Source organism: Hippoglossus stenolepis, chromosome 13 (assembly GCF_022539355.2).
Source record: "Hippoglossus stenolepis isolate QCI-W04-F060 chromosome 13, HSTE1.2, whole genome shotgun sequence".
NCBI classification, from domain to species: domain Eukaryota; kingdom Metazoa; phylum Chordata; class Actinopteri; order Pleuronectiformes; family Pleuronectidae; genus Hippoglossus; species Hippoglossus stenolepis.
Window position 1 is genome coordinate 9,495,755 of NC_061495.1, and position 20,123 is coordinate 9,515,877.

Sequence of the window (20,123 nt, forward strand, 5' to 3'; positions counted from 1 at the left end):
CACATTTGCTTTTCCTACAATGACAAGGCATTGTGTTTGCAGTGCCATGTTTGATATTGACGGCCTTCACTACTTTCCTTTTGCCTACACCTGAGTTTTGCAACAGTGTGGATGGAAAAGCAGACACGCAAGTGTTTCACAACTGTGTCTATAATTGTGGACACTTAATGTGATTACAAATGGCTCCTGCCACATCAGTGCACATTTAGAGCAACTACAGTGACAAAAGAGACACTGAAAAATCCTTCAATAACTCATTATACTGAGCTTCCATAATTCATTCAGCTTCTAACAAAAGTAAGATGTAAACAAGGTCAAACATACAAACAAAAATAATACAAATAAAACGAATGCAATCATCAGTTCAATTTAGACAATAAGTTTAAGAATTTTTAATGCATTAAACTGACTAAACTATCGGTGATTAGAATTTGTAAGAGGCACAAATATGGCCAAGGGTTTAAAAGTATCCTCTGCTTTAGCTGGTGCTTCTTTGCGAAAACTTATAAAAAATATAATGATGGAGGACTTCCTGCTTCTTTTCCCAGAAATCCCCTCAATCCAGCTGGCTTTAACATGCATCATGCATCCTGATTGTCACCACAGGTAATATTAAGCCGGATTATACCTAACTCTGATATGAAAATGCATCACTGGAAAACCCATTGAATTTCTCCTCTGCTTACCAACAGGCCAGAGATCTTGTATTACTCACACGCTCTGCATCTGACAGAAATAATAGGTGAACTTAATGTGGTCTAACCATCTTCAGAAATGTTTGAATGTGTTTTGTTTGCTCTAAACCCAACACAGTATAAGATGATAGTCAAGTCATAGGATATTCTGAATTCCTCTTACATTTTGAATCACATCAGTGTCTCACTTCATCTCTCTCCTTCGTAATAATATTGTCAAAAAATAAAGAGGGGAAATACAAAAGGAGGAATGAGATTTCCAGAAAAAGTTCTGCAACAAACTCTTATGAGACCCGGAAAAAGAAAGTATAAATCGTTTCATTTTGAGCTGTCTCATAAACAACATCGTGATAACTGAGAATTTAAAGTCTGGGCATTTTGCCAGTATGAGCTCCTCCACAGATTTCAGCTGATTTGGCAGAGACCACGCTGGACTGTGCTTTTGTCTGTAATCATTACAATCTTTCCGTATTCGTTCACATGATTCTTGGCATTGTGGTGAAGACTGGAAGTGGAGAGAGGCAGTGGAGCGAGCAGACTCTCGGCTGCAACAAAGTTGTGGTGCGATCAGTGACAGTTGGCCCCAGCAGGTTCAGGCCGCATTCCAACCAAACCAAGGGTAATGGGATGTGGGACTTGGTCCAGATGGAAATTAAGGTACGGGAGCTACACCCAAGCCAGATGGTAAGCATGTGTCAGCACGGTGCATGGCACCATGACCAATAGCTGAAGGTATATCTTGGGTCTATCTGTAGCCTAATTTACCAAATTCAGCATCTCAGAACACCAAGGTGTGGAATCGCATTTGTGAAACCAGAAGGAATATTAAAATCTCCACTAAAAAACCCAAGCAGACTTTCTTTGAACAGTACACGACTAGTTGATAAAGGTGGAGTAAGGAAAGCAACTCAGGTTCCTTGAGGAAATTGCGGACACCACACGTCACTGTGATGACCTCAGAAACACTGAAACAGGTGGTCATGCTGGAGCTTACACTGCCCTGAGAGGAGTGAAACAGTTTTGAGTATGCAGAACTGGTGGAGGAGTGCTGCAGAAGAAGCACTCCGGTGAATGTCAATTGAAATGACGGGCAGGGGCTTTGCAAGAAAATCTCTGTGCAAAGCTGACAGCCTCCTGGGCATCACTGGTGCACAAAAAAAAAAAAGCCAGCAGCAGAACTTCAGAGACAGCAGGGAAAGCCTCAAGAGGGCTGTGGATCAGGAGGGTCAAGCTGTGGTCTAATGTCTGAAGTTGAAAGACCCACAACACCTGATGACTCAAGGCACTATCGATGATGATGTGTCCAAGTGTATCAATAAATCTATGCCACAAATTACAGAATATATAGCCATAAAGTGATGTGTGTTTTAAGGCAAAACAAAATGAACAATAGGTCATAATATGAAGCCAAACTGTTTCCACACTGACTTCAGTGTCTGCCGGGGGTTTGCAGTCTGGGTTATTATCTATTTTGAGCAAATCAAATAAGCCTGCAAACATTTACTGCAGGCGTGATGACTCAATCATGACTCGACCAAAATAGTCAATGAAACTTGCAGTTGAAAGACAAAAAGCACAGGTGTAATGTGTAATATACAGCTTGCCCTGATTTTAAGTGGTAGAATGATTTCTTGATTAAATGTGTTATAGTGTTACTTTTGAAAATATTTTTTTTTCTTTTTTACAAAAGTAAAGTAATCAGAGCCTAACATCTTCCTTCATGACTGAACTAAAAAGGTGTCTGAAAAAGTTAATTGGAGAGAAAAGGCTTTGGTAAAATAACTGCAGCTTTTGGGGGAAGGAAGCAGCACCTGAACTGAAAAATAATTTCATGTGTTATGCAGAAACACTGCACATGCAAACGCACGCACGCACGCACGCACGCACGCACGCACGCACGCACGCACGCACGCACGCACACACACACAGGTTGACTTGCTTCACACCGTTAATCTAGGCCTATAGTTTGAGGCAAAGTGTTACTTTCAAGTGCACCGTGACTAAAGTTAGCGGACAGACTGCACTGCCTGTGGCAAAAATACACCCTGTATCTGCATGTGGTGTGTGTTTGTGTGTGAGTTTATAATTTAGAGTAAAATACTTAAAGCCTCATTGACTAAAGCTCACTTGCAGTCTTAAGTCATTAGCATATTTCCACAGGATTGTGCTTGAGGTTTTCTGGGGCTCATACCTTTGTTTCACTGCACTATGGCACCAAATGGTACCAAACACACCTTTACATATTTATATCTAGTGACTGTTAGATAGAGAGAGGGGGAGAAGGAGAGTATATATCTATATATACACTTGAGTTAGATGAAAGGAGCGATGCTATATTTCTCAAAATACCAATTCTTTGATAGGAAATGTAGATATACCAGCAAGTGGAGGTGAATGGGCAGCTAGTGTGGTTGTACATCAACATGGCTGGGCTTGGAGGCTGTTTTTACTAGACTTCCATTTCCTGAATCTCAAAGGTGGCCTGTCTGGGTTCAAAACAGAATAAGACTAATGATTTTTCCTTTAATTGTGTTCAAGGTGACTCAAATGAGCAGTCTCTCTTTTTCTATTGTATAAAATATATAAGGATACTTTGTGAAATTAAATTATTTGTCTAGTGACAACTTGGAATCTCCTGAGTGACCTCTACAGATGTCCATAAGGCCTGGCAAGCCAAAAATTGGCAGTTCTTGTTGAGTCTGGTGACCAGAGAGAAAAAACCTTCTTGCTAGTCCTTCAATGTTTTTTTCAATATCTTGTTGGGAATCAAACTCCATCGAAGAGTGTGAATTTTATCCAAGAGCATTTGTCCTCTCAACTCATTCAGTTTAGCTGCGTGTTTACAGCTGTAATGATGCTTGAGATTGGCCTTTTTCATCACTGTCAGTGATCAGTAATGATTTGTCCATTTTCCAAGTCCAAGTGCACATCTACTTTTGTTTTCTTGCCAGTCGCCATGATGATTGACGGAAGAGTTGTGTGTTTCCTCTTTCACCATGACCTGCCAGGCATACAGCCAGAGAGGAGATTATTCTATTATTTTATATTATTGCTATTTATCGCAGAAAAAAATTACTTATTTCTAATGAGAATTATTTTTTATATTTCTGATTTGCTTTTTTATATTAATTAATTGCCTTGCGGGCCAGATCAAACTGTGTCACGGGCCACATATGGCCCGGAGGCCAGGCGTTCCACCCCCCTGGTGTATATTATGAGCAGTCTCCCATTTCATAACAGACTAATGTGCAAACGCTAGGAAAGATGCCAAAGGGTGTTTGGACAGAGATGTTTAAAGCTCCTGCTTCACATACTAATGAGAATCCATTACTGTCGCATTCAAATATGCGCACACACACACACACACACACACACACACACACACACACACACACACACACACACACACACACACACACACACACACGCTCACACGCCAACACATTCTCATTCAGTGCACAAGCATCTGGCTACAGACACCCCTCTTGTCCCCTATGCCTCAGTGCCTGCCAATTACAAAAGAAGTAATCAATTCCACCACGGCCCCGTCCAGGGAAATCGACTTCAATGACACCAGCTACATGGCTGCTGTCTCTGTACCTGACAGCCACTTACACACAAGCAGGGACCCGGCCAGCCGGCTTTCTGCTGCTCTCCACTGCGAGGCCGGGCAAGACAAACCACTGCTTGCTTCCCAATTGGCAGCACTACACGTAACATCATACCTAACCTGTATCCAACTGTACCAGGAAGAATGACTGATGCATAAGCATAAGGGACAAGTATTCGTAAGTGCATGAGGCTCAAGAATGTGAAGGTGAGGAGAGTTTATAAGAGCTTACAGTATGTCTATAGGACGACAGCAAAGAAAAAGAACAAGTGCAGCTTACAGTTTTGATCTATATAGTGACATCAAGTGAAGAAAGTAATAATAGTAAAGAAGCAGCTGGTGCTTTCTCGCTGTATTTAAGGAGGCGCCAACCTTTTGCCATTTTGTCGCTGCCTCGGCTCATTGCTGCCAGGCAATGACCCGAGCTTGTCATCAAAGGTCCAGTTTGTAGGATTTAGTGGCATCTTCATGGTTAGGTTGCAGATTGCAACCAACTGAAAAGCCCTCCCATCACTCATCCTTTTCTGTGGGAGGAGAGAGTGAGGCAAGAGGAGTGCTGGAAGGCGAGGGGAAGGTAATGTGAAAAAGATTCCAGTAATGTCAAAATGAAAAAGGGCCGCTCTAAAGACAGTGTTTTGGTTGTTTGTTTTGTGATGTTGCAGAAACATTGTGGTGCAACATGGAGGACTGAAGGATTTGAAGAGCTCAATCCAATTAACTGGGCCTTTACACTTTGTTTTGATTCTCCATATTTGCAGACATCGTCCTTGGTGCGTGAAAAATGATTTTTAGCATCACTTAATTTACTTGCAAGTATGGCATCAGGATCAGGGCAAGGTCACACTCAGGTAAATGTAGCAGTGGCAAGCCTCTGCCTGCCATTTACTTCCAATCTGTGCGAGGGAGGAGGCAAATAAAACATTTGCTTCCTGTGGTGAAGCAAATCCGCAGTGTAGCTTCGCATGGAGTTTAACTTTGGTGAACTTTACTCAGCGACGTATCTGTAAACGTGCCCAGACCCTAAATTTGTGTCTTTTTATGTCTTTATATTGACTTTGTATGAAATCTCATCACGCAAAGAAGTAGCCCGACGTTTGGTTTGGACGCACCAATCAGTCTCACAATCACAGTGTCGGTGGTTTTAATAAAACCTGATGATCAGTGTTCTCTGTTGACTTTACAGACATTACAGTATTCGATTAAACTACGTATGAAGTAGGCTAAACTAAGGACCTCTTCAGACGTAATGATCATACTAATTATTTCATTACCCCTCATTTATGCAGTGGTATAAATCATTGAACATCCTCTGAGTTAAGAAGCTGCAGACAAACCCTGCTAGGTGGATGTTTGGTACACAGAAGGATAACTCACGAGGCATCTCAGTCATGAGACCACAGTGGAATTTATGGTGCTGTGAAGGTCAGCTGCATCCATTTCTCAACATGTGAGTTACAGAGAACACTTTAAGGTGTCGGTAATGGATGCTGATACATCGCTTCGCTGCTATCATTTGTCTCTTCTCATATGCATCTCTTCGTCTGAACTTTCATTTCCTCCTTAACCCATCTCCTGTCTTTTTAATGTGTCATTTTCCTATATTTGTCCATTTTTCATGCTCTCCTTCCCCATCTGCCTCCTCCATGTCTATGTCTCTCCCTCCTCCCCTCACATTTTGGTTTACTTTTCTCCCCTCGTGTTCTTTTCAGCTCTTTCCCTATATTTTCCTTCTCCTCACAGTTCATCAACCAACAATCCTGACAGTGTATACTTGGCATGAAAGCGCTGTCTGTGTTTGTGTGTGTGTAAACCTGCAAGTGTGCAATTACGTGTGTGTCTGGAAAAGACTGCAAAAACAAGCCTGAGGGACACACGGATGCACCTCTGCCCTTTATCTTCAAACACTGGCATACTAAAACAAATGCACATGTACACAAAGGTTTAGTGTGTCTGTGTGTGGTTGTGTGTTTGTTCTTAGGGATGTTCGCAATGTTACCTTTGGCCTCTTTATACTCCTCACAGATCCTTCTGACGGCTGCCAGGCCCTCACGCTCATCCCTCCCACCTGAAGGAGAGACACACACAGATTAATACAATGTCTGACAAGCCCTTAGAGGCTTTTATACAATAATAGTGTTTGTGTTTTTTGTCAGGCAGATTTTTTAGTATATTAAATAATGGTTCAGTGTTAAGAGAAACTTCCCAAAAACATGTTGTTACTTTAACATCAGATACAGTACATTAGATAATTTTATATATTTAACACCTGCAAATGCCCGGGTGTGAGATGCCGTCATTGACTTGGACTGTTTACAGAGAACGTCTGCATACAAATGAACTCTGCATCTATTAAATAAGATATGAGAGAAGTTAGCAAGGTATAAATATAGGGAAGAAACAGAGGAGGATGAGGAAGATACGTGGGTTTGTGTCTAAATTATTATTTTATTGCCAACAAATTATTGCTGACAATAAATCAATTAGATGATCCAGTCGATTCAGTCAATCTACAAAACATCAGTTAAACATTAGCTGTTTACCACTTCTCAAATGTAGGGAATCATTGCACATAAAAATTAATACACACACACACACATGCAAACTCTCTTCCTACTCAAACTCATTCACACAAATAGCCTCACTCTCATTTCCTCTCTGCACACACAAATACACAGACACACTAATCTTGGATTATCACGCAGGCCTTTTCAAGGGCACAGCATCATTTACCCTGATGCACTGCAGTTCAGGCTCGATGTGGCTCTTCAGGATGACGTGTTACAAGGGTAACACAAATGCACATATTCAGGACAGACCCACACAGATCTTGCACAAATACAGCTGTTTTCTTTCTTTACACAAATAGCTGTTGTTCAAAAGGCCTCTCTGCTCATGGACCGGCAGTCAATGAAAATGCTGCATATCCTTACATTTCTGCAAAAGTGCTTCTGGTAAAAGCTCTCTATTAAAATAGCCACTGATTAAAAATATGCCCAGAGGAAATAATTTGCCTACTAAATATTTTTGGGCTGGGGGTTGAAAATGTAACCTAATTTTTTCCCATCAAAATTTCTGCAGCAGAACAACTGCAGAATTCTGAGCATGATACAGAATAAGAAAGTTACAAGTAAACTTCCCCATATTTATAAACTAGCTAAGGCATCAGTTCAACTAAAACTTGAGACTACATATCGTCATTTATACATCTACAAGTAGGCTGTGGTTCATTAGACCCTGGGCCAAATCTTACATGCAGCACAAAGTGCACAAAGCAAATGTCCAACTGATGTAGTTGTCACTTCCATCCTGCACCCACATTGTTTAAATAGCAAATGCACTTGCACCCATCTGAGTGGTCATGCCTGGTTGGTCTTAGTGCATTGTTGACACATTGCTAAATCAAGGCAGTGGAAAGCAATGATGCTTTTGATCAACACAAACTTTGATGTCATTGACTTTGAGATATTTTGCTTTTATTATATTTAACTGAGTATCTTGTATTTTGTATTTTTGCCTCTCTGGACTTTCTTCATGGCTGCTGCTGTCATCTAGATGTCTGGTTTGCACCGTTTCCTCAGCAGAGTCAAATTCACTCTTGCTACCTGGAAATCCACCATTAAAAGCCAGGGTGTAAGTGTGAGTGCATTTGACCTTACTAGGAGATGGGCACTCAAATTGGTTTATTGCATGTTACGCCCAAAACACTCTTATAGAACATGTGTCAAACGTTGGTTCGAAACAGTCTGACATCCCAACATATTTTCTAATAACAACCCCACATAACAATGACATAGAGGTGTGTCAGTTTCCTTTCCTGTGACACAATCTGATGAAGAACCTTGAATTTAAAAATGCTGTGGTTGGTTGAGCCCAGAGAGACATTCTGATAAAACAGTGGGTTCATTTTATGACAGGATATCATGTTGTGTGCTGGGCTGCTATCAAAAGCAGAGAAATCATTTGTCTGGCGCTTTGATCAATCTGCTGCTAATCAATACGTGAATGATTGGACCATGCAGAAAACAAGTGTGCAACTTGGGGCTGTCAGTGAGACATTATTCAGGTTTGGTGGAGCAGACTGATTGCTTTGCTTGAAAAAAGCTGTATTTATGAATGATTTTCAGAAGAGAGAATTATTTTCTACTGTGCTGGAAGGTTCAAAATTATTTATAACTCATAACTCGTTTTTTTATGGACGGTCAGATTAATGAGTTTTTCCCACAAAAATTAGGTTTCAGTTTTCTGTTTTGAGATTTTTTGTTAAATGATGAAGATTATAAACAGGCAGCTTTTTTTCTGGGTGTTTTGTGAGTGAATTTCTCAGCATTTACCAAACCTGGCTTATGACTGTAAATGGATAAGAACATTTTCCCATGGAAGACATCGCAAACCTGCTTGCCTCTTGGTTAATGGCTCAGGAAAACAATCATGCAGCAGCTTGACTGATAGTTCACTGATAAAATGTCATTTCGTCGCATTTAACCAATTTGGCCTCCAGAGACTTTTTCTTCCATGGAAGCAAATGTGATAACAGAAGACAAGGATGACTTCCTTTGTACGTCCTGTTTATCAATCCCACATATCACAATGTGTCATTTCATGGAAAACCTAATCCAGCTGCTATTCGGCATCTTTAAGAGGCTGCTAAAGAATTTATTGTCATCGGCATTGAACTATTGAACTCCGGGAATTGAAATGGGGATATAGAAGAAGAAGAAATCAGTAAATGTTGATAACTTTAAAAATGTACCTGATTTAAAACTCCATCAGTGCCCTTATCACATCAGTTATAGTTGCTGAGACCATGATAACTGATCTATCCATGTTTTTCGGAAAAATAAAGCTCATTGCATTAAAGTAAATGTGTGTAAACGATTAACAAACTAACAAACTATTAAAGTACAGCTTCAAATTAAACAGTTTATTATTATTTATATTGTTTTTCTTGGTGGGTGTACTGGTGTTTTTGCAGGAGCACAATATTTTCCAACACTGAATAATTTAAGTGTAATTATCTTCTCTTAAAAATATTCACTTTCAATCAAAACCTACTCAAAAGCACTTCAAGGCAAATTGCACACTGATAAATCTCCAACTCTGGTATTTGCCGGTGCACGGGCTCAAACCATTAACTCCCCTCACGCAAGCACTCTGCTCCCACTCCACCTGAAATATGCATCCACTCCGTTACGAGAGTGGGATCTATTTTACCACCAAATATTCTCACTTCATGAATTATCTCAAGAGGTGGGGGGGGGATTTGAAATGGAGATACAGTCTTTCCTGCGGGATCAGCTTCAATACACACGCAACTGTCTGCGTCTATGTCGGACACTTGAAGTTCTTCATGTATTGATTCTGTGTGTGTGTAATCATACAGTGCGTAGCTCTCAAGTCTCGTTATCTTCTGCTCAAACCGTCTCCAAGGAAACTCTGACACTGACTTTGCGGTGTACACTCGGAATGAATAAAGCTTGACTTTTCTTCAAAGTTTTCCAACTCGTGAACTGAATGGAAAATTCTGTCTCACCCTGGAAGCCAAACCGCATTAAGACATATTGCTGTTCTGTGCACGGCATATTGGAGCAGTAATGTACTGCACCTTAAGTGGATATTTTAAGAAAATTTATTTAAAAATATTCTCTGCCAACCCATTTTATTTGTATTTCAGGAATCATCACAAAACAGAGTGATGTGAAAAGCTCCCATAACGTCAAGCCCCCTCCACTCCTCCGACCAGCTCCCTTCCGTCCCCGCTTCAACCCAAATACCACAAAACAAGACTAACATGTTATTATCAGCACATAATACGGCTGGACAATAAATCCTTACATTCCATGAGAGACCCTGTCACATCCCGATATCGACATATATCGTTACTCATTAGTTTCTTAACCGAGAACAAATTTGGGGCCATGTCTTTGTAGATGCAACCTAAGTTAATAATGTTTCAGTCCACTGTGGGGACAAATTGCCAACTACGGATTTGTGGTTTGTGTGTTGTGTGTTGTGTGTTGTGTGTCACATTCAGGCAACAGAGCTCCCTCCTAAAAGAGAGGCTTCTTCTGTTGCCTGAAGGCAAATGTTTCTGCCTGAACATATGCTATGTAGAAGAAACCAAATCATAGTCCTAATGGCGAAGAAATATTGCCTTAAAGTGTGATTTTTTAAAAGGGGAAATGTTGTTTTTCTATTGTCAGCCAACATGTATAGTCATATTGCAAAGCCCTGGCAAATATTATCATATTTTAACTGTGATAAGAAATTGTGGAGCCTGTATGTGGGGGGTGGAGCCAATCCCAGCTGACATTTGACGAAAACACCCTGCACGGGTCACTGCACATCGCAGGACCAACATAGAGAGACAAACAAACAGTCATTGGATTGTGGGAAGAATTCGAGTTATCCGCAGAAAACCCACACTGACGCAGGGAGCACATGTATGTAAACTCCACACAGAAAGACCCCGGCCTCCGTGTCATTAGCAGTGACCATGCGCTCTCCACGGTGCTGAATCAAGAGTTCACGCTGTTTCACAAGGGCATCTTAAACTCCAGCCTTAATTACTTTACTGTTTAATTGTTAATACACAATTAACAATTGTGCATGAGCAACATTATCTTCCAGTTAATTTGCATTTGCAGTCTCCAGACAGGGAGTACAACCTCTCTGCAATGTGTAAATAAGGTGATCCAGCTCAAGTGGGTATTTATACAGAATGTAAAATGTAAAATCCCTAAGTAGCTGTTGTCAACAAGTGAAGTACTCCTCATCACAGCTACCACAGAGAGTTCAGTGGTTTAGCATGATGATTGAGTTGAGCTGAAACCAAACCCAGTGACTGGACAAATAGAGTAAAGAGTAAAACTTGATCCTGATAGCTTAATGGGCACAGCAGAAACGACACCAGTCCCTACGGGAGTGTACGTTTGAGGAGATGCTAATGGCAGTTAGCTCAGCTGCCAGTTCTGGGGTGTTGCTGGGAGAGATGTTAGAGGAAAAACGTGAAAACGTACTTCCTCCAACCACAAAACCTTCCAGACGAAAAGAACAAAGCACAATAATACAAACAATTAAACACGGTGCAATCTTACCACCAATGTGTCTCCAACACAGAGAAAGCTATAACCAGCTTGTGTGATGCTGTTTGGTAGATCATGATAAGGGATATCAAAGAAACAGTTTAAATGTTTTAAGAAAAACTTTGACAAATAACATCTAGCTTTGGTAGATTTCTGGATGGATAGTTTCAAACACAGGCTGGATACAAAGATGGACAACATGACAGCTCCCCAAAGTGAAGCCAAATTATTTGGGCTGGGTTTAATATAGGTCATAAACCCTACTTTCTCATGGACATGGACCAAAAAATTGCATTTTTCTCAAAGATGGTTTCTGTCATTTTAGGTCGTTCTGATCACACTGGTGTATATTCAAGTGGTTATTTTTCAAATAAGTTTGGTTTTTAATAGTTATTTGATGCAAAAACATTAGGTGAAACTTCATGAATGACAGCTAAAACTGATAAGCAACTGGAAAAATGCATGTAAATAGGCAGGTCCTATATAGCAGTGGTACAGCAGCTCCACACCACACTACTGTGCAGACTCTGGCTCCAAATGATGTCAATGACCGCAGCATTCATCCTTCTTTAACAGTGGAATTTATTTTCATCAGTTTCACCACAGGGCAACAAACACCCACTGATATCACAAGTGGGATTATTGCTCCAGCTCCGGCTCACTGGCATCAACATCAAACCCTAAATGCTAAACAAAACACTTAAGTGTGTGAAGAAGCTGAGCTGTTAAACCGAGTTGAAACCTTGAAGTGCAAAACATTAGAAGTGGGAGACAGGGAGGACATCAGAGGTACTGATCATGATCAACATATTTTAGGAAGTGGCTCCGGGAATAAAAGATGAGGGAGTGATCAATGTAGTACATCACCGCGGTGAGTAGGTACAAGGTGGCACACGCAAAAAAGTGATACACCATATAAATGTATACGACATAAGGGGTTCATTCATTTGATGTCTGCGCAGTCCACACACACACACACACACACACACACACACACACACTCTGTTTTTTTGGTTAACCAGAGTTTGGTTATCACATGCTTTCTTTATTAATTATATTTAAATTAAATGTTGTCCCTTTTTACGAACACATTCAAATATTAATACTTATACTTTGTAGGTAGTCAGTACTTTTGTGTTTTTGCTCTGTAAAATGATGACGTTTCTCACATACTACAAGAACCTGGTATAAAGAATTTCAGTCAATTCCTTTATGAGACTTTGTTGGGTCTCTTCCAAAAGCAAATATCACTAAATATTTAACAATAACCATAGAACAATACCAGACCTTGTTTCATGCAAAACGTAAATTTGCATTTCACACTCAATTTGATATTAACCTTTAAATCCCGACAGAGCTCCAAAATCATCCCACGGTTTAGTATCACATATTTTCTAATGATGAAAACAAACATGAGACGGATCAGCGGGGCGTCGAGAGGCATCTGAATGTGCCATTGACCTTCTGATACTAATTAAGGATTTCTGTCAGCAACAGGCTTTTACACAGACGATTCCTTCAACATTTTTGTTCACTGTGCAATACGCATTACTTTATTATAAGGGTATATCTCTGGAGCCTTTTATCCTCGCTGTCGCTCCACCAACAGAGAGCCATCTTCATTCAACTACACTGGACGTAGTACATGATACACCAGGACGCCATAAAAAGATAGGCATTGGATCAAATAAGGTTGAACTATTGTGTACAGATATTCATATATTGTTTAGCTCGGATCGTCTTAAATAAAAAGGGGCCTCGAACCGGACCATCAGAACAAAATTTAATCTGACCAAAAGAGGTGGTCTTGGTCCGGATGAAACTGAACCATGGTTTGGTTTGTAGCGTGAACATTTTTTTGGGTAGTTCTGACGTCTGTACTGGTAATAATACCATAATGATATTAAAGTGGCAATGAAATTAACCATGAACCATTTCATTCATTTTCTCCATTCAAGCGGAAAGACGACTACCTGTCAATCTGACAACACACCACTGTCAGAAACAAGTCTGCCAACAAACCAATCAATGTCAAGTAGTTTCACACAATCCATGTAAGCGATGATGACAGAACGTACGTATGTCATACAAAATCCCAGAGTGTGCTCCCTGAATTGCAATCTGAAACCAAAACTAATCGAATCAAATGGAACAAAGAAAGAAACCTTGGTTTGGACTTTCAGGTGTGAAAACATCGTAACACTCTTTAACCCCATGGACCCTTCTTCGCGACTAATTGATGTATTTGACATGTTTTCCTTTTGATATCCCTCATGCAGACCATAGAGCATTTAGTTTGATTGTCTGGGTTAATATTTGCCTCCTACACTTTCCAAAGACCTCGATTGCAACAGTTTTCATCTGCATCTATTTTAAACTAAAGGTAAAAGAAAAAAAAGACACTGTGATGACAGTGGATTATTGTGTTTGATGGTGTTGTTTACTAAAAGTCATAACTCTTAACTGCAATTCCTGTGTTGTTCTCAAATTGACAGACAGTGATTCAATTAAACGTGCAGACATTTCCTACTACACACAGCCTGACACAAGTCTTTTCGGTCTCTCCCTGTGTTGCCTCTGATCATCCAGCTGAAAACTCATTTAGGCCCATTTAGCAGTGATTAAGGGCGTTTTCACTATCATCTCTAAGGTTGCTGTGCCACCAGCTTTACACCTGCTTAAGCTGTGAGTGCATTGATAGATTGCCTTGTCAAGCTCACTGCTGTAGGCAGGTGGTTATAACCTGTGCATAACTTACTTTTATGGATGTAAAGTCAAAATAATCAGAATATATTCACGTATCAAATCCTCCAGCAGGCTCAACAAAATCACAATTTTCTTCTGTTCTATTCCCAAGCATGAAGAAAGAGAAACTTTCTGACAGAAACCAACACACGTTTGGTTTAATACGCCGTTATATAGATCTATTGAGGTTTTATGTGTAATGCTGCAACAGTTATAAAAGTTTTGACATATCTATTTGTCTTAAAAGCCATGGTTTTCAGCCCGATATAATATTTTCTCCTCATAAATTCTCAAGGCTTAATACATTACGAAGGAGAAAAGGCTACTCCTCCTCAAAATAACCTAAATGAAGCAATGAGAGAATGAGAGAGAACTTACAAAAGGGTTTATGACTCAGAAAATTGAGTGAGTCTGCCATTTGAAGAACAATGCTCACCAACCAATGTTTTTTTAGAAAATTCACTTTTATAGATGCTTTTATCTTCTTATCTTCATGCATTTTACTTTGGTTTATATTTTTTCCATAATTTATTGTGTTGTTCCGTGTTTTATTGCTTTCTCTTTTTTTTATTGTTTGTTTAATAACTGTGAAGCACCAAAGGTTATCATTAATATTACCATTTCATTTTTGAGTGAAAACAGATAGGAGTAAGCCTGAGGGGAAATCTCTTTGTCATACACGTGTGTTTACCATGTATCTCCTGCCATGCTTGTGTGTCTCATTTGTGTGGCGGTCTCATACTGTACCTATGATAACGTGCACGCCCAGTCTGGCCATGTGGCGGACTACCTCATAGCCGATTCCCCTGCCCCCACCTGTCACTATGGCAACCTTGCCATCTTGTCTGGGCATCACTGGCAGAGGCAGAAGAGGACACACAGATATCAGGGAGAATGTCATTGGATAAGGAAGCTGCTTCAAGACGGGACGCTATTTCCCAACAAGAGAAGTCCTTGTAGTTACACTTGTAGATAGTGTGAAAATCTCAAACTGACTTTATTTAGGTTTGCAAATTCACGTGGTACTGTGAAAGGACTTTGCTTTGCTTTCTTAAACGATGTTGAATGGAGTCGCTTTTGTGTCCTATAATCACCTGAATAATAATTTTGTGTAACTGCTAACTTCCTGCCTCCTTCCTCATTCCTGAAAAAAAAAATTTGGCTGGGCAATAAAACAATATCAGTTATTTAAATATAATTTTCATTAATAACAAGGTAATATAACAAAGGTTCAAAATATATCTATGGCGTGCTTATTTATGCATTGTGCCAGCACAGTGAGGAGGTTTAACACATAATAGATCTTTTCTGCTCATACAGAAGAGTCTAAAACCTCCACCAACGAAATTATAATATGACATTTACCATGATAATTATCAATATCAACTGCTATGGACATTTTTAACTTGATATAATTTTTGGCAATATCGCCCAGCCCTATATTAAATCACTTCATATCACTCAGTATGGTTAAATGTCTATGTGTGCACTGTGTGTAAGAGATGTTTAAAACGAACTCCTGTATTTTATTGAATCAAATGTAGTTATAAGTATGACGTCATATTATATATTGTATAAGTATAGAATAAATATAACTAGTATGGTAAAAGTATATACTTTACACTTATAGTATATATACAAGTATATAGTATATACTCATCATTGACCTGTGGCTGTGATACGTTCTGTCCTCTTGTGAACAGCCACCACAGACCAAGCCACATTATAAAAAGTGGTTATTTAAGCCCACGTAGCTCGCGGACAAACGCAGACACTTTTAAAACGATCATTTCAGGTTAAGATGAACTGTTAAGCTGTTCTGGTGAATTCGGCTGACATAATAAACCAAACAGACGCTAATGTCCCTGGTGTTTTGACTCCTTTCTCTCTAAAAACTAGCTAACGCAGCTAGCTTAGCGTCTGACACACGTTACAGCACTACGGTGACAGCCCAGGTTAAAGAATGGCTCCTACAGGCACAAAGTAACGTAACAACGTGTAACTACAGCCTAACAACGTTCATCACTCTCAGTACAACCTGACAGGGACACAACACATGAACCACAGACTGTACACAGAGGTGAAGGAACGCAGCAGCACGGCGGACAACTTGACCGGGAGTGGAACCGACCTGGCAGCCTGAACGCCCTGGTGAACAGCTGGAGCAGCAGCACCTTGACACCGAGCAGGTAGAGTCTGAGCACCGGGAGGAGACGAGACCGGAGAGAGAGCATGTCTGTCAGGACCTGAGGAGGAGCACAGAGGAGCAACTCACTCGAAACGGTACTGATCCGCCTGCGGGACACGTTCCAATAGGAAGTCATTCGACCTCACCTAACTGCAGAGGCATCACATCACTCAATCCTGCACTTTACAAACGCAAAGCACTGAATTTGATTGTATTTTGTATTTTGGGGTGTTTTTAATCGCCGGAGGGCCTATTCTATTTTGCACTAGTTTTTACCGTACTTTAATTTTATTCTATATTTAGTCAGTATTTTACAACCACAGATGTACAGTAGGTTGTGTTTTTATGAGGTGGGGGTTAAAGGGATAGTTCACCCAAATATGAAAATGCACAAATTATCTACTCACCACTATGCCGATGGAGGGGTGGGTGAAGTATTTGAGTCCACAAAACACTTTTGGAGTTTCAGAGTTAAAAGCGTTGCAGCAAAATGCTACACAATTGAAGTAACTGGTGACCAATACTTCAAACGTAAAAAAACAGAAAAAAGCACAAAATGGCTCTATACTGATCCTGTGGTGTCATCCAAATGTCAGTGAGCACTGGCATTCAAATTTTACTCGAAACGGTGTCATTAACACCATGTTTTTAGCCTAAATGTCCGCTGTGATCCACACCCGAATGTGGCTCCAGAGCAGGATATCGATAAAGTCTACATCAACGATCCATCAAATACCAGGGAAGAACATTGTGAGCATGTACAGTAGTGGTATCTCGATTCATCCTTCTATCTGGCCCTCAAGGACTTCCTCCATTGTTGGCAGCTAAGATGCGTCCCGCCCTTATTGCTGTTTAAGTTGGACACTACGAGATAGTTGTAATGCCCCTTGGTTTTTTAAAACATTTGCACTATTAGCTGTTCGGTTGAGGTGAAGCGTGATACTCAAGCGTTGGACATCTCGTCAGTGAAGAGCAATGAATCCTAGGATTGATTGGGCCGGGAAAGGATCTACCTGCTAGAGCCTTTGTTTCTCGGGGTCAAAAGGACAGAGCCTTCGAAATGTGACGGCCTTGTCGCACTGCTGTGACGCAATAGGTCTTCAGATTCCCAGCGAGCGATAGGGCGTGATAGAAATATCTTTAGATGAAAAAGAGGTGCCATACATGAAGACAACACCGACAAAGATGTTACTTTGGAAAGAAGAGATTCAAGAGCTTTTGGCGATAGGACCGTTGACATGCTGTAAACACAAACATGTGATTTCCACAGAGGAATTTATTCTCCCTCCTGCATCCTCTACCCAGACGCCACCCTTCGCCTGATTGTTCCAGTTGTTGTGAAGGCGTCTGACCCGGAGAATCTCCTGCTGCATTCTTTATATGTGAATTGAAAGCCATTTACGTGAGCTTTTCTTGAAAATCACCCAATTGGCCAATTTCTCTGACGCCCCGATGAATAGTTGACCTTGAAAAGTCGGATCTCCAGTAGCCATCCATCACTTGGCTGTCGAGGTTGAATCGGCGCATGATGGAGGGGACTCGTCGCTGCTGCTTGGCTGCTTGATGTGCCATATTATCCTTCTCTGTAGATCCAGCATATTGCTCCCTTCAGCTCACTGACTATCTCATTAACTGCTGCCAGAGAGGTCACACACGATGGAAGCAACAGAGGGATGACACACTAGTTTGATCCATAATTTCCCAGGATAGGCTTTAAAAGCATGTTACTGGAGCAGCGCGGCTTCTGTCTGCAGCCTTATTGCTCCTCTTTTACTTGGAGGAAGTGATTTCTGGTTGACTGCTGGATGTTAGATTTTCCTCTGGGATCACTTGAGTCCATCGCACCAGTGTGCTCTTATTAGAGGCCAGTCATGCTGCCGTGATAATTAGTCAAAAAGGACCTCAGCTGTGAAAGTCCTGACTTTTTCTGCAACACTAATTCAACACTAATTCTCTGATTTAATCAGCGCTAAGTGTCCCTTCAATTTGCACAGAGAAGATCCACCATCTATGATGTGAAACAATAAGATGTAACACAAGTATGTTAACTCAAATGGTTTTGTGATTAGAAAAATAACCACATACTGTATCTACATGTATTTAAAGTGAAATACCATTTTAAATAGAAATGTGTAGTATGCATCATATCAGCTTTAGTGACAGTGTTATCATATCCTGCTTTCAATACACCCTGTAGATATGGAACATCAACCATTACACTGGGCATAAAGGTTTTTTGTATCATCATTCCACTTTAGTAAACCTTGTTTTTGTTGAACAAAGTAGATAATAATGATGGAAGTACTCAGATCCTTTACTCAAGTAAAAAGTGCCATCACGTGTACAATTTAATTTGTGGCTCAGGAGGTACAGCGGATCATCCACCAACCAGAAGTTCGGCGGTCAGTCTCCCCCTGGTGGCTGTGATGGCAGCGTAAGAGTGATGTGTGATAACGCAACTAATATTGTAGAAGAATCTGAACTGTTCAGAATCACTTGTATTTCATCATGTAAACTGAACTGCTTCCCATTACTGAAAAAGGCAAAGCAACGTGTACAGTACATATCAGTCTGTATAAAACCGACAAGCAGGTAGAGGCCTTGTTCACACCAGGCAATAACACGTGTCTTCAGTAATCTTATCACAGTGGACAGCTCTGAGTACAACTGTTCAAACACGGCATTAGAATGCGTCTCCACAAGCAACACATAGATTCGGTTTCCACTTTCACGCTGGTATCACCACTTGAATTGATTGAGCCGTTGCCATAAGTCACCTTCCCTATTTCAAAATCATGCTATGGGGATATAAACACTCATATATGAAAAGGATGGACAAAAACGTTGCACTGTCCATAAATACCTGTGAACTACACAATCATCAGGAACACACAATGGGACGGCCATCCAACTATTTTCATCCAAGCTTTAGCACAAGATCGAAATCAGGTCGATGAATGAATTTCGTGTCGATTTGTTATTATTGCTCACGTAATTAAACATTTCCATTTACGGTATATAAAGCAGGTATGTGGCGCATGTCTTTGTCTTTTAGCATCTCAGCTAGATTCAGACACTGAATCATGTCTTAGCAAAGACAACAGGGTCAGCAACTGATGATCCATGTTGTGTTAGACGCTGGTGGCCAAGGCTAATGCCAGTTGTTTTTGACGAATCAGCAAAGGCTATGTCATGACCGAAAAGGCTCAATCAGCAAACAGTTGTAAGTATCTTTGTCATCGTTTCTGAAAATCTCCATTTCTGCCCATCCAGACTAAAACTGAAACAGTGGATAGCAGCACTTCCAAACTTCCAAACACAGATGTGTGGTAGTGTGGAGGTAGCCTTAGAACAACTGTTCTTCAAAGCATCTGGAGACTGATGTGGAAGTGGCAAACTCAGATTTTTCAGCTTAATGTAAAGCTTTTGTTCGTCTGCTGCAGTGATGCATCATGTCTGTGTTAACAGGCTAAGGAGCCAGCTGCATCTTTTGTCCCTGGCGCTTTAAGTTGGCCAGCCAATTTCATCACGACCCTCCCTTCAACTTAATTACAATCATTTCTGTTAAAGACAGGTCTGGGGGCATTCACAATAGCTTCTTCCTGTTTTCCCTTGGCAGGGAAATCATTAGTATTGGTTTGCGTCTTTCTCACTATCCAATAGTTAAGGTCTAACTAGACCGGCAGTGCTGACAAGCAGTTGGCCCCGGTTATTAAGTCTGCTTAGAAGGCAGCTAAATGAGCAGCAACCTAAAGAGACTGTGTCATCACCACTGCCCTCGTGGAGGCTGAGCTGCGGGAGGC

At 40.7% G+C, this 20,123-nt stretch overlaps 1 protein-coding gene across 4 annotated transcripts in view; it reads right to left on the reverse strand.

The window, feature by feature from the left end:
* The window catches only part of LOC118119622 (dehydrogenase/reductase SDR family member on chromosome X-like), a 44,442-nt gene that overhangs the window by 11,622 nt on the left and 12,697 nt on the right, over positions 1 to 20,123 (reverse strand). Inside the window, exons 1-3 of one of the 4 annotated variants that reach the window (XM_035173721.2) lie at positions 16,264 to 16,432; positions 14,880 to 14,987; positions 6,302 to 6,370 (exon numbers count right to left, since the gene is read on the reverse strand). In XM_035173721.2, coding sequence (XP_035029612.1) covers positions 6,302 to 6,370; positions 14,880 to 14,987; positions 16,264 to 16,366 — 280 coding nt within the window. In that variant the 5' untranslated portion in view covers positions 16,367 to 16,432. Of the gene's footprint in view, positions 1 to 6,301; positions 6,371 to 6,571; positions 6,796 to 14,879; positions 14,988 to 16,263; positions 16,433 to 20,123 lie in introns of those variants that run through there. The other 3 variants (XM_035173722.2, XM_035173723.2, XM_035173724.2) reach the window with 3 other exon arrangements.